The sequence below is a fragment of the Stigmatopora argus genome, chromosome 22 (genome assembly GCF_051989625.1).
Source record: "Stigmatopora argus isolate UIUO_Sarg chromosome 22, RoL_Sarg_1.0, whole genome shotgun sequence".
Taxonomy (NCBI): Eukaryota; Metazoa; Chordata; class Actinopteri; order Syngnathiformes; family Syngnathidae; genus Stigmatopora; species Stigmatopora argus.
In genome coordinates this window covers 5,931,766-5,943,053 of record NC_135408.1, presented here as the reverse complement: position 1 = coordinate 5,943,053, position 11,288 = coordinate 5,931,766, and the positions used below count along the sequence as shown (strand labels likewise).

General features: G+C 39.9%; 2 protein-coding genes across 4 annotated transcripts; one reads left to right on the top strand and one right to left on the bottom strand.

Annotated features, from left to right (window-relative positions):
• Positions 1-28: 28 nt before the first annotated feature.
• On the bottom strand, positions 29-5,569 carry mks1 (MKS transition zone complex subunit 1). 2 transcript variants are annotated; one of them, XM_077592089.1, is made up of 18 exons: positions 4,801-5,569; positions 4,425-4,546; positions 4,288-4,340; positions 4,056-4,223; positions 3,741-3,841; positions 3,457-3,585; positions 2,885-2,989; positions 2,708-2,816; positions 2,495-2,551; positions 1,983-2,025; positions 1,832-1,894; positions 1,693-1,763; positions 1,547-1,616; positions 1,363-1,470; positions 1,034-1,167; positions 880-962; positions 703-800; positions 29-583 (listed from the first exon to the last, which is right to left on the bottom strand). In XM_077592089.1, the coding sequence occupies exons 1-18, from the start codon at positions 4,875-4,877 to the stop codon at positions 492-494; spliced, it is 1,683 nt and encodes a 560-aa protein (XP_077448215.1). In that variant the 5' UTR covers positions 4,878-5,569; the 3' UTR covers positions 29-491. The 2 variants fall into 2 exon arrangements, with proteins under 2 accessions (XP_077448215.1, XP_077448216.1); XM_077592090.1 differs by lacking the exons at positions 4,425-4,546; positions 4,801-5,569 and having other exon boundaries at positions 4,130-4,223; positions 4,288-4,337.
• zw10 (zw10 kinetochore protein) lies at positions 5,182-11,020 on the top strand. 2 transcript variants are annotated; one of them, XM_077592081.1, is made up of 16 exons: positions 5,185-5,551; positions 5,800-5,934; positions 6,020-6,121; positions 6,261-6,338; positions 6,468-6,627; positions 7,263-7,385; positions 7,521-7,715; positions 8,122-8,258; positions 8,333-8,515; positions 8,605-8,891; positions 9,013-9,084; positions 9,622-9,791; positions 9,852-9,982; positions 10,057-10,188; positions 10,420-10,622; positions 10,714-11,020. In XM_077592081.1, exons 1-16 carry the CDS (start codon positions 5,447-5,449, stop codon positions 10,832-10,834), a joined length of 2,334 nt encoding a protein of 777 aa, XP_077448207.1. In that variant the 5' UTR covers positions 5,185-5,446; the 3' UTR covers positions 10,835-11,020. The 2 variants fall into 2 exon arrangements, with proteins under 2 accessions (XP_077448208.1, XP_077448207.1); XM_077592082.1 differs by lacking the exons at positions 10,420-10,622; positions 10,714-11,020 and having other exon boundaries at positions 5,182-5,551; positions 9,852-9,978.
• The last annotated feature ends 268 nt before the right edge of the window (positions 11,021-11,288 follow it).

Sequence of the window (11,288 nt, the reverse complement as noted above, 5' to 3'; positions counted from 1 at the left end):
CTATTGACGCATAAAAAAGCATTACATACAAGAATAGTTATGTCCATTTATAAAGGGGGTAAAAAGTATCAAACATGGAAAACTTAGCATTGCAGCAAATACAGTATGCGTAGTACTACATTGACATGACTTTGTGTACAACATAACGGCTTTTTAATATATTTTATTGGCAAATAAGATTGGATTGGATTGGATAACTTTATTCATCCCGTATTCGGGAAATTTCATTGTGACAGTAGCAAGAAAAGGCATAGTTATAAGTTAGACAGTGCAGTCGCAAAGGCCGCACAACAACAGTCACCTCTCGTCAGATGATTGTGACGGTCATGACAGGACCGCACAGGATTGAGGCCTTGTTGGCTTTAATTCTATTTCCTTACCGTCTCTTGACTGCATGCACCAGTAAAACTACTATGCTGGCTTACCAACCTCAGTTTTTTGGCCACACCCACAATTTTTTGTGAAACCCACTGGGAGTTCTGTCACAATGATCATAATTGGATTTGGGAGACAGAGGCAATGAACTCTATGGGAAGACTTTCTCGGACTTCTTGCATTTTTTTTCTGGCCCGTTGAAACGCCTCTGGAGAAATCAAATAGGTGTGTCATCAAAATGTTACATATTATAATATTTATAATGTGATGAAATGCTGTTTTTTTACAGTTTCTCTTATTTTATTTTAATAGGAATCCTCTGCTTACCCATGGTGTTTAAAAGACTCTCATGATGACTGAATCCTTGGGCCTGGTCCAAAGTATTCTGATACTTTTTCCTTAAGGTAGTGGAATTCACGAAAGCCCTTAAGAACATAAAAACAATGTAGTAAATAAAGTGAAAATGGAAAAGTTGATTTCAAAATTCTCCAAAATATTTACTACCTGGATTGTTGTATGCAGTGAAGGTTAAAAGTCACACTGCCCGAGGTTTTGGTACGAAACCCAAAACGACTTAGCCTCTCTCCCTACATTTATGAGAAATAATTTGTGTTGCAATATGCATATTTGTGGTCTGTACATACATTTCCGAGCCTACCTTAAAATTCTCCGGTATCCTCACATAGCTGTGGTCCTCCAATTCTGGGGAATCGCCGATGAAGACGCGCCTTAATGCCGAGACGTTCCTCTTTTGAAAGGGTCTCCATGTGTGACATGTCAGTATGTGTTTACCTGATAATCACACATGCACAAACATTTGCAAAATAACAGTCATTAGTCTATTCAACAGTAATAGCATGTACTTTGTTGACATATGGTTATAAGTGGATAGAAAAAAAAATACCGGATTCAATGACAATACAGTAAAAGTATGTGCATTTTGATGCAGAAGAACTTTATGAAAATTCAGTCCTCTTATTAATGTACCAGGCGTGGAAGGAAAGAGCAAATAGCCGTAGCCTTCGTTTCGATATCGCTGCCACGAGTCCAGTGAGAGAACCTTGAAATACAACACGGGCCACTGGAGACTTGAGTCTGCAACGACAGGAAACGCGATGGTTCGTATCCCTGCGCATTCCATGGGTGCCGCTGAAATGTGTCCAACACTAACCCTCACTTTCTTTTTCACTCATGTAGAACGCCTCAAAGGTGAACGGGTATCCGAAATATGCCACATCGTCCTGTTGGAATAATTCCACAAAATGTCAGCATCTGTGCTGTGGTTAAATGTGTTTACTAACTTGGCTAACGACGTACCTTCCCTATTGATTTGGTATGAGAAGTGTGAGTGACTCCATAGTGGGACTGTGTTGGTAAACTTGACCAGTCTAGGTCATAAAAATAACCGTTATTTTAAGGCCTTGTGTCAGGGATGTCAAAAAGAAGGGCAGCTTACTGTTTGCCAGCTCCATGATGAAGTGAACGTATAGGTTATTATATTCAAAACCCTTGGCAGACACTGGGCAGGTACAAAGAAGGAAAGGACTTGAATTCCAAATGGAGACACTTTGGAATTGCATTAAAAAAACAGGCCGAGTCATTCTCACCAATTTCGCCGTTCATCAGGTAGCGTAGAACACCCGAAGGAGGCTAAAAGAAAACAGTTTCATTTTTAAAACTTCATGGCTAAAATTGTCATTTGCGATATCTCATGAAAATGTCAAACAAAAACAAACAAAAAGTCTAATTTCTGTCATGCCAAAATATCGACTTCAAACTAAGATATACGATTTAAAATGTTAAAACGGAATTTAATGTTAAGTTTAAATACCATTAAGAAGTATCACAGTAAAGTCGTAATCCATCAAAAAAATATAGTTGTATATTTCAATATTTAGGATGTGACTCATAATGTTGTGAGAATTAAATAGTAAATAATATCTCCAACATAAACACGTGTTTTCAACCCATTAGCTGCCAACCCTCACAGTTCAAATGGATTGGAGGTCTACTAGTGACAAACTAGTTTAAATTATATCATCATCAAGAGCACTGAGTCAATATCATGTATTTTGCAACACATTTTTCTGAATTTTCCCAAATTATTCAAATAACTTACCATTTCAAAGTCCTGTCCGACAAGGCTGTTTGGGAACTCCTTGTGCCTCACATAGAGCTGCAATTTAGACCGAAGTAAGTGTGTTAAATCAATTGAACCTTACACACCGTTACAGTTGTTTTAACTGAATAACTGACATTCAGGGCGAGCTTTCTCCGTCAATGTCAGGAAAGTACCAGCAATCATTCCAAAAAATGTATATACTATACTCACATCATTGTACAAGTGGTTCTCTCTATCCTTGTCCTCAGATTTCATGGTTAATGATACATTTTCAATGGTTAGATGCCAAATGTCTTTGATGGTCCCAGAGGTTGCTATCCTGCAAAGGAATACAACAAAATTGGCTCTCAAAACTCAACTTCAAATCCTGAATTTTAATGAACTTGCCTGTAGGGCTCTTTGCCCTTGTTGAAGTCGGGTTTTACGATAATGGTTCCGTTGCCGTCTGTTTTTACGGTGAACAGCAAGAATTCATTCTGCTTCTGGCCCAACCTAAGATGATAATAATATAAGACTAGACAATGCAATTTCTGGAGGAATTATGTCGAGATGCTTGGTTTTATGGTCTGTAAACTCACTTGAATCACTTCCTGTGGATTTTGGGGCAATTCAAAGTTTTTTTTAAAGAAAAAAATGACATTTTTGTGGGTGTCCTATGTCCCATTGGAAATGTATTGGGGAAGTTTTTGTTAAATTTTGTTGGTGTTTTTTGCTAAAAACTGACTATCTGGTTTTGTGAAATGTAGGCGGTGTAAAAAGTCAGTAGGATTAGTATCATTTTGATTTTGTATGTTTTGGGAATTGGAAATAAATTTAAAAAATGTGGTGACATGAAGGGACGAAATCAATATATACCTTACACAGCATGATTTTTTAGAAAGTAGGAACGGTTTATATTGTCCTTTCCATTACAATCTTTTAAATTGTGTGTGTGTGTGTGTGTGTGTTCTGGCCATTACCCTCCTGGAGGCCCCAGGTCTCCCATGATGTGCATTGTCTGCATGACGTTGTTCACCTCATGGCTGTTTCTTTTGAACTCATCGGTCGGCTCCCAGGTAATGATCTTTGACTTGGAAAAACTGGAGTCCCTGGGAAACAAACAACAAATCTATCCTCTTTCAAACACACCTTAAATGTTCACGTAGAGCAGTGCTTCTCAATTCTTTTCTGTTTGTTTAGGGGCGCCCGCCCCACTATTTGAGAAGCACTGATTTAGAGGAACGAGAGGTAGTGAGTCACACACATGGTTCGGCGGTCCTGCCTTCTGTGTCGTACAGTGGGCATCCGTTCAGCCAGGAAGGTGGGTTTTGACTTTGTTGTGCTGAATAAATCATTTCCTTGCATCTTTCAAATAGAGGAAGAAAAACAAAGATGCACCAAGTTACAGCTATTAACTGTTTGGGGTTATTTCATTGCATGAGTTCAATGAATGCCCTACAAAGGGTTTTAAAAAATATCCAGAAAAAGACAGCGGCCCTGAGACATTAACCTCTTCCTTTCAAAGGTCAACCAAAACTGTGTATTTTTTAATTATCTTACAGAGTGGCTGACAACCTACCACCTGCTCAAGCGGACGAGAGGTGGTGTAGCGATCGTAATCTGTGTAGGTGAAAATCCTGCAGTTTCGCCGACCTTTGGCCTTAGTCAGGGCCACGACCTCTTTGTGGTACTGCCGGTCCAGTGGGCTCTGGCATGCCATCTCGTTTTGGAACAGTTCCATCTCATACTGCAAAGAGACAGATTTTCAGAACCACCATCATCATCATATACTAGTTTTTTTTTATCAATACCTGACTGAAAAGCTTTTCTTGCCAGCTAACAATGGCAGCCTCCTCTGTATCACCTGGTTAGAAAAATGACATGGATTGATTACTTGAAGAAAACTGTCACTACCACACATTGCACATACATAAAAAAAAGTTCTCACCAAACTGGGCTTGTGATCTAAGAGGTACCAGTTCAACGGCCTCGCCATCCTGCTGGGACAAAACCTGTTGCTGGAGTTGCTGGGAGAGAGTTGCTGTGGTGGTCACCCTCTCCAAGGACACTCTTAATTGATCATATTAAAAATACAGTGGTATCTTGAGATACAGGTTTAATTCCTTCCATGAGCACACTTGTAATTTCCATTATTAGTGCGTTTTAACTTGTTTTTAACTCAATTTCATGACACTAACATTTTGAGTGTAGCATATAAAATGTAGACTGTATGCCAATAATAATTCGATAGTACAGGGTAAAATACGGTAACAAAACCCACAGTTTAACTAGGAAATTGAAAATAATTCAACATCATTACGAACCTTATTCTCAGATTCTTGATATCATCAAGAGACCGGTATACAGCCTCCCCGGTATCACTGTTAGACCAGACCGACATGAGGGATTACTTACTAAACATTAGCAACATGCTAGCTCCTTAGTTAGTGCTCTATTTTCTAGGACAGAAACATCCCTGTTATTTATTCTACATTTTCCTTAGTACATCATCTAATTACTTAAACCTTCCTCACAAAATTATAAAGATCAATTTATTTCCCGAGATAAAAATATTAGCATAAGTAAAGAGCCATGCACTGCTAATAGCTTTTAGTTGTTTCCATAGAGACAAGATGGTGTCTTCTTCTAGTTGTACTTATTACAAACCAGACCCAACACTGCCACCTATTGAATGTTATTATGAGAACAGATCAATCGTTTTAAATTAGAAATTGGCCACGGTTTTTAACGATAGTTGCTGTTTATTGATGTTTATTTTTATATGCCTTTGAACGCCCATGCAGGTAATGTTTACCATTTTAAAAAACAACAACAACAACGAAGGGCGGTTCTTCCTCTTGGCCTGGCCCAATCATACTCCTGGCGCGAGCTGTGTTTCTGTCATAGTTTTATATCATAAATAAATAGAGAAAATTAAAAACATATGTCAACACAACCTAGCGTAGGACAATGTCGTCGTTTGTCACCGAAGTCCTCATCAACTCTGGCAAATTGGAGAAAGAAAATCTGTCCAGTAAAATCAGCAAACTGTCGCGCAAGATCGACGATACCAAGGTAACACCATGCTAGCTGAGCATTAGCAAACATGATGCTAAGTTGCTGAAAGTTCGAACGAGCAGTAACAAATGACGCTCGCGTAAAAATAGAATATATACGTTCACGTTTGACTGTAAATATTACGACAATCCAGCTGTAGACATTATAATATCGTATTATTTGCATAACTAATAACATCTGAAACAAATATTTTATAAAACATTTTTAAAAATATTGTTGCATCAGAACTTTTCTCTGTATTGTAGGCAGAAGTATCTTGCATGCTAAACAAGCGGTATAATGACTTACTACCGAGACTGGAAGTATCTGAGGAGCTCCTGGTACAGGTTGATGAGGTTTCCACAGAAATGGACACCCTTAAAAAACATATGGAGACACAGGTATGCTAAAAAAATGGGATTACAATAATTAGATAACAAAAAACCACTAAACACTGTGTAAATGTGCCACTGTTTTACACTCCAGGTTCAACCAAATATCAATGATGCTGCAGCTGAGTATACAAAGTTGAAGCAACAGCTGGAGAGGAACGCACTTCTCATTTCCCTTCTTGGACACTTGAGAGAAGTACGTAGCAAATTACACTAACCTAAATTCTAAAGGGTACAGTCAAGTGGTTTTCCCCAATGAGTTAAAGGTCCATTTATAGTGATCGATCAAGTCAAATGCAATGATGATATGGAAAAGTACTGTCTGTGTTTCTCAGTTTCACTATGCAATGGAAAAAGCCAACAAATCCCTTTTGGAAAAGGAGTATGTTGATGCTGCTAACGAGCTGGAAAGGGTATGTAAATTTAATACTGTATGAATATACCTAAATGCACTCTTCAACTCTACTGGGGTGTAGAAAATGTGAGCCTCTGGAGATTGTACAACAGAAGACATTGGTCAAAGTGTCTTTGGCTTTTTCCAGGCGAGAACATGCATGGAGTCCCTCAAAGCGTGGAAGGACACGGAGCTGCCACTCATCAACGCTCTCCGCTCAGAGTTGATCATGCAAAGGGAAAACCTTGTGTATCATCTGGGAGAAGAATGGAAGCAGCTCGTCATTTGGAAATTACCTCCCTTAAAGGGTCAGGAAGAAAATTATAGTCTCTTGTAGCGGTGTCAAACTTAGTTTGGTGGGCCACATCCATGCCAACTAGCTCTCGTGAGCCAGACCCGTTTATTTTTTACCATAAAAAGGTAACTTAATGGCATTCAAAGATGAGCATGCACAGCCAGTTTTAGTGAATTTGACCTCTATCGTTGTCAATGGCAGGCAGTGAGTTCATTTTGTGTCATTTCCTTGTCATTTTAGGGTACAGGCCACTTTCTGTAAATTTTGGATCATTTCTTGTTGAATTTGGAAGAACAGCTGAGCTGTTTTCTGTGTCTTGGTTGCTTTATGCTGATTTTTTTGGCCAATTCCAGGTTATCTTCTATTGGTTTTGGGGTACTTAAGGTTCCTTGTTAATATATTGACTGTCATTGACATCCCAGTTTTGACTACAGAGGGCAAAAGAACGAATATGACTGCAGATAAGAAATTGAGGAAAGTGCAATAATAGTGCACACACTCCCAAAATTAGTTTTAGAGCGCCCGTGTCAAAAAATATAAAAGCATTTAATACTGTATGTACAGTATTAATGAGCTACAAAATCAGGCTGGGCTATTGTGAGAACCGAGAGGATAGAAAATGAATATATCATTTTTTTTTACCAACAGAGCCTGAAAATGTGGCCTTCCTACTAAAAGTGGAGCTGTGTCTGAGCCACAATTCTGCAAAGGAGAGCGTCCTGCAAGCGTTGGCTATCCAGAGGGACCTTCCATGCAAGATCAATCTTTTCAGTGAGAGCAAACAGCAACACAAATATTCATTCGTTCATTTTCTGAGCCGCTTCTGAAAACTAGTCAGGTTGAGCACCACTTTATTTTTGTATCAAAGATGGTATGGTCCACCCCACTGCTTCCGTGTGTGTTCAGGTCAGGTGCTGCTGAAGTACATGTTGAAGCCTTTGATACTCCACCCATCACTGTCCGTGTCAGTGAAAAAGCAGCAGGGAGAAGTGGTTGTCCTGACCTTCAATAAGCGAAAGGGGTGTCACGAGGAGCATACCACTCCGTCGCAGGTCTATCGTGAGGTGCTCAAGGTGCTCAAGACGCTTCATGAAAACCTAGGTAAGTTAGGCTGGAAAAGATAACAGGTACAGTCCAGTTGAAAAAAATATCTTGAATTTAACTTTAACATATTAGGATCTTAATGAGGTTTTAAGTAGAGCTACAATATGCAAAACAAAAAAAGGGAGTGTAACAAAGAGAAAATTACGGAACTAATTTATTAAAAACAACTAAACTGAAATGGGCTGTTTATTAGCTGATCAAAAGTTTCAGACCATCTCATCAAAAAAAAAAAAAAAAACAGAACAAAAGCTTTTTTCAGTAGGACTCCGTAATTGGTGAAGAACTGTTCAAAACTGATGGCCATTTTACTTCACTTCCTTTGCCATCCAAGCCACTATTTAATCGCCTAATTCTAAATGTGCTTCAACTATTTCTTCTTACATTCTGTTGTTATTTTCCCCAGACGTTGCCATTGGTGATAAAATGCTGTCAACCATCTTGGGGGAGCAGATATGGGAGGAACTTTCCCGCTGCATTATCCACGAGTGTCTGCTCCACTCCATCCCTACTAAGAGCAGCCAGCTGGAAAAATACAACACAGTACACACATTGACTGCCCTGTTACTGCTGCACATTTAAGAGCCAGCAAACAACTCTTCGTGTATTTTTGACAGGTGATCAAAGAGACCGAAGAGTTTGAGAAGGCTCTGGTGGAAATGAAGTTTCTCCAAAAGGAGTCCACAAACCTTCTGAAATACGCCCGAGATGTCAACTGTCACTTCGCCAATAAGAAGAGCCTGGATGTCATTGTCGTGGCACGCAAACTCATGTTGGCCCAAATGCACAGCACTGTCAAGGTATAGCACAATTAATGAAATGTAGCCAATGAAATATCCTTTCGCTTCACGGCTAATGCTAATCATCTCTCTTTGTATTTTTCATTCAGATCACACCAGAGTCCAAGCTGCGTCTCCCCAAGCTTCCTACTCCTGACAAGTTGCCACGTGTGAAGCAGGAAGTCCCCAGCGAGCAAGCCAGCCCTGACAATTTGCCACGAGTGAAGCAGGAATCCCCCAGCGTGGAAATCAGCCCAATGCCCACCACGGAGAACGAGAGCCAGTTGTCGCCGTGGACCATGTGTCTGCCACCGTGTCGCATTAGCGAGTCTGTGCAGAATCTGATGGAGCTGGCCCTCAACACGCTGGAGGAGGCGATCAAAAGCTCCCCTCAGTGGTGCGTTTAAACCGGCGCTCTTTCAACCGCAGTCATTCACCTCCTAAGAAAGAAACCTTTGAATCAGATTGTCATTTAAAAAGGTAGTTGATCACGTATCTCCCTTTTTTTTTCTCCCCAGCGCGTCACAACTGTTTTTCACGGTCCGAAACATGTTCGAGTTCTTCTATGACGTTGTGCCAACGTACCACAAGTAAGACGGAAAAATGAATTGGGGGCCTTGCTTTTACTGTATATTTTCATTTTGCATTACTTCCTCTGTATTTTGGTGATATTCGAGGATTTAAAAAAAAAAAAAAAAAAAAATAATGACACTTTGTGAGGGTTGTCTGCACCTTTGGAAATGTATTGCGAAGTTTTTGTCAAATTTTGGTTAAACCTGTTTTTTTTGATAACTTTAATGCGCCTCCATTTTGTATTTTTTATAATATAATTGGGTGAATGGGACAAAAAATATATATAGAAAAAGTAGCATTTTATACATTTTAAGTGTTGTGCTTTTTGCAGTTGAAAATGAACAAGGCTTTTTTCCTCAAAAGATTTTTTTTAGGTAACCGTAAACATTAGGGGGAAAACGAAATGTCTCGTGTTCATTTTTGCATGTTTCAAAGTTGTAACAGTATGATTTAGTCTGAGGGCGGGAAAAAAACTTTAAATTAAATGTGGAGAGCTTTGCTTTTCAAATGTGTTTTTCCAGAAAAGGTAAAATAGCTCTCTTTTTTTCCCCTAGGGAGAACTTTCTAAAGTTTCCCCACCTGGCTGCCATCCAGCACAACAACTGCATGTATCTGGCCCACCACTTCCTCACCCTTGGTCACTATTTTAGACCCCACCTGCCACAACCATTCAACGAAGGACTCTTCACCTTTGTTGACATGGTCCCAGCATTCCGGAAATTAGGTAAAATCTTCTTGAAATTCAAAGGAAACAAAAACCTGACTTTGTGCGCGTGTTATCCAGGGGCTCAGTGCTTCCTAAATCAGATGAACATCCAGAAAGGGGAAATGTTGGAGCGACTCTCCAGCGCTCACAACTTCTGCAACCTGGACGACGCCGACAACAATAAAGCGGCCGGCAAGGCCGTGAGGCAGGTGGGCCAAAGGGGACAGGAGCTTCCAGGTCTCATACCTTCGTAATGCCGCGTCGTACACCTGGTTGCCTGCAGGTGATCCACCAGTTGAAACAGCTGGGGACGGTGTGGCAGGACGTCCTACCACCCACCATCTACTGCAAAGCCATAGGCACCCTCCTCGACACAGCCATCATGGAAATAATTGCCAAGATTATGATGCTGGAGGTTTGTAGTAGTTCTGTTCAAATCCATCATATATATTTGTGTCGAATATCGCGTTTAATGTAGACCAAACATGGCCGCGATAATTGAAAAATCACAAAGTAGGGTCACCCCGATTATGACTTTTTTTTTCTTCAGTGCATGGATTTTTACATTTTTATGAATTTAAAAAAATAATGATAAATTAAATAATAGCAGGAAAAAATGTAAGGCATTCTACGTTTGTTTGTCCAGGATATTTCTTCAGAGGACGGCGAACACCTGCATGTCCTCTGCCAGCGTATCATCGAGGAAGGCCCGCTACTCTTCGTACCGCTTACTGACGATGACAAGAACAAGAAGTACCAGGAGGAAGTTCCCCTCTATGTGAAGAAGTGGAATGCCCTCAAGGAACTAGACATCCTACTGCTCGCCAACCTCCTGGAGATTGTCGACAGGTACCACATTTCAAACGCCGGCAGATAAACAAATGTATGTGAAATATCTTTTTAAGGCCAAACACCCAAATGTGTGTAATCCTGCATTCAGGTGGGCAGACAGTAAAGGTCCTCTGGCCTTGGAGTTCACGAGCAAGGAGGTGAAGAGTTTAATTCGAGCTTTGTTCCAGAACACAGACAGAAGAGCCGTCGCTATGACCAAAATCAAATGAAAGTTAGTAGGACATAAGCATAGAAATCTTATCACAACCACCACCAATTCAAGACTGAAAAGAAACCTTGGACATTTACGCCAAAAGTGCTTGTACATGATAATTGCTTGTGTGCCGCACAACAACAAAAAGGCTTTTTCCATGTAAAGTGTGAAGTAAATAAAAATGATTTGCCAAACTACAAAATGTTTGAACCTTGTGTGGTTTGGTTAGCAAAAAAAGCCCCAGTCATTTCTAATGGCAAATATGTACGTAACATTTCAACATTTCTAAATGGTACTTGTCCTAGTTTTAGTTTTGACTCATATAATCATCCAAAAATTCACAAAACCAATTTTTGGCAAAAAACACGCAGTTATACTACTCTGCACTATGGGAGTATACTATAACAGATAGTTAAGTACAGTAATTAACAAGAAGGTGACCCAAAATCAACCAATTGCCTCACATCAAT

Excerpts from the sequence above, each read along its gene's own strand:
- mks1 (XM_077592089.1), bottom strand. The coding sequence starts at position 4,877 with ATGTCGGTCTGGTCTAACAGTGATACCGGGGAGGCTGTATACCGGTCT. Across the intron at positions 2,552-2,707 it reads AGAACCACTTGTACAATGAT|CTCTATGTGAGGCACAAGGA; the intron begins GTGAGTATAGTA and ends TCTAAATTGCAG. Across the intron at positions 1,617-1,692 it reads ATACCAAATCAATAGGGAAG|GACGATGTGGCATATTTCGG; the intron begins GTACGTCGTTAG and ends TTATTCCAACAG.
- zw10 (XM_077592081.1), top strand. The coding sequence starts at position 5,447 with ATGTCGTCGTTTGTCACCGAAGTCCTCATCAACTCTGGCAAATTGGAG. Across the intron at positions 8,516-8,604 it reads AAATGCACAGCACTGTCAAG|ATCACACCAGAGTCCAAGCT; the intron begins GTATAGCACAAT and ends TTTTTCATTCAG. Across the intron at positions 8,892-9,012 it reads ATCAAAAGCTCCCCTCAGTG|CGCGTCACAACTGTTTTTCA; the intron begins GTGCGTTTAAAC and ends TTTTCTCCCCAG.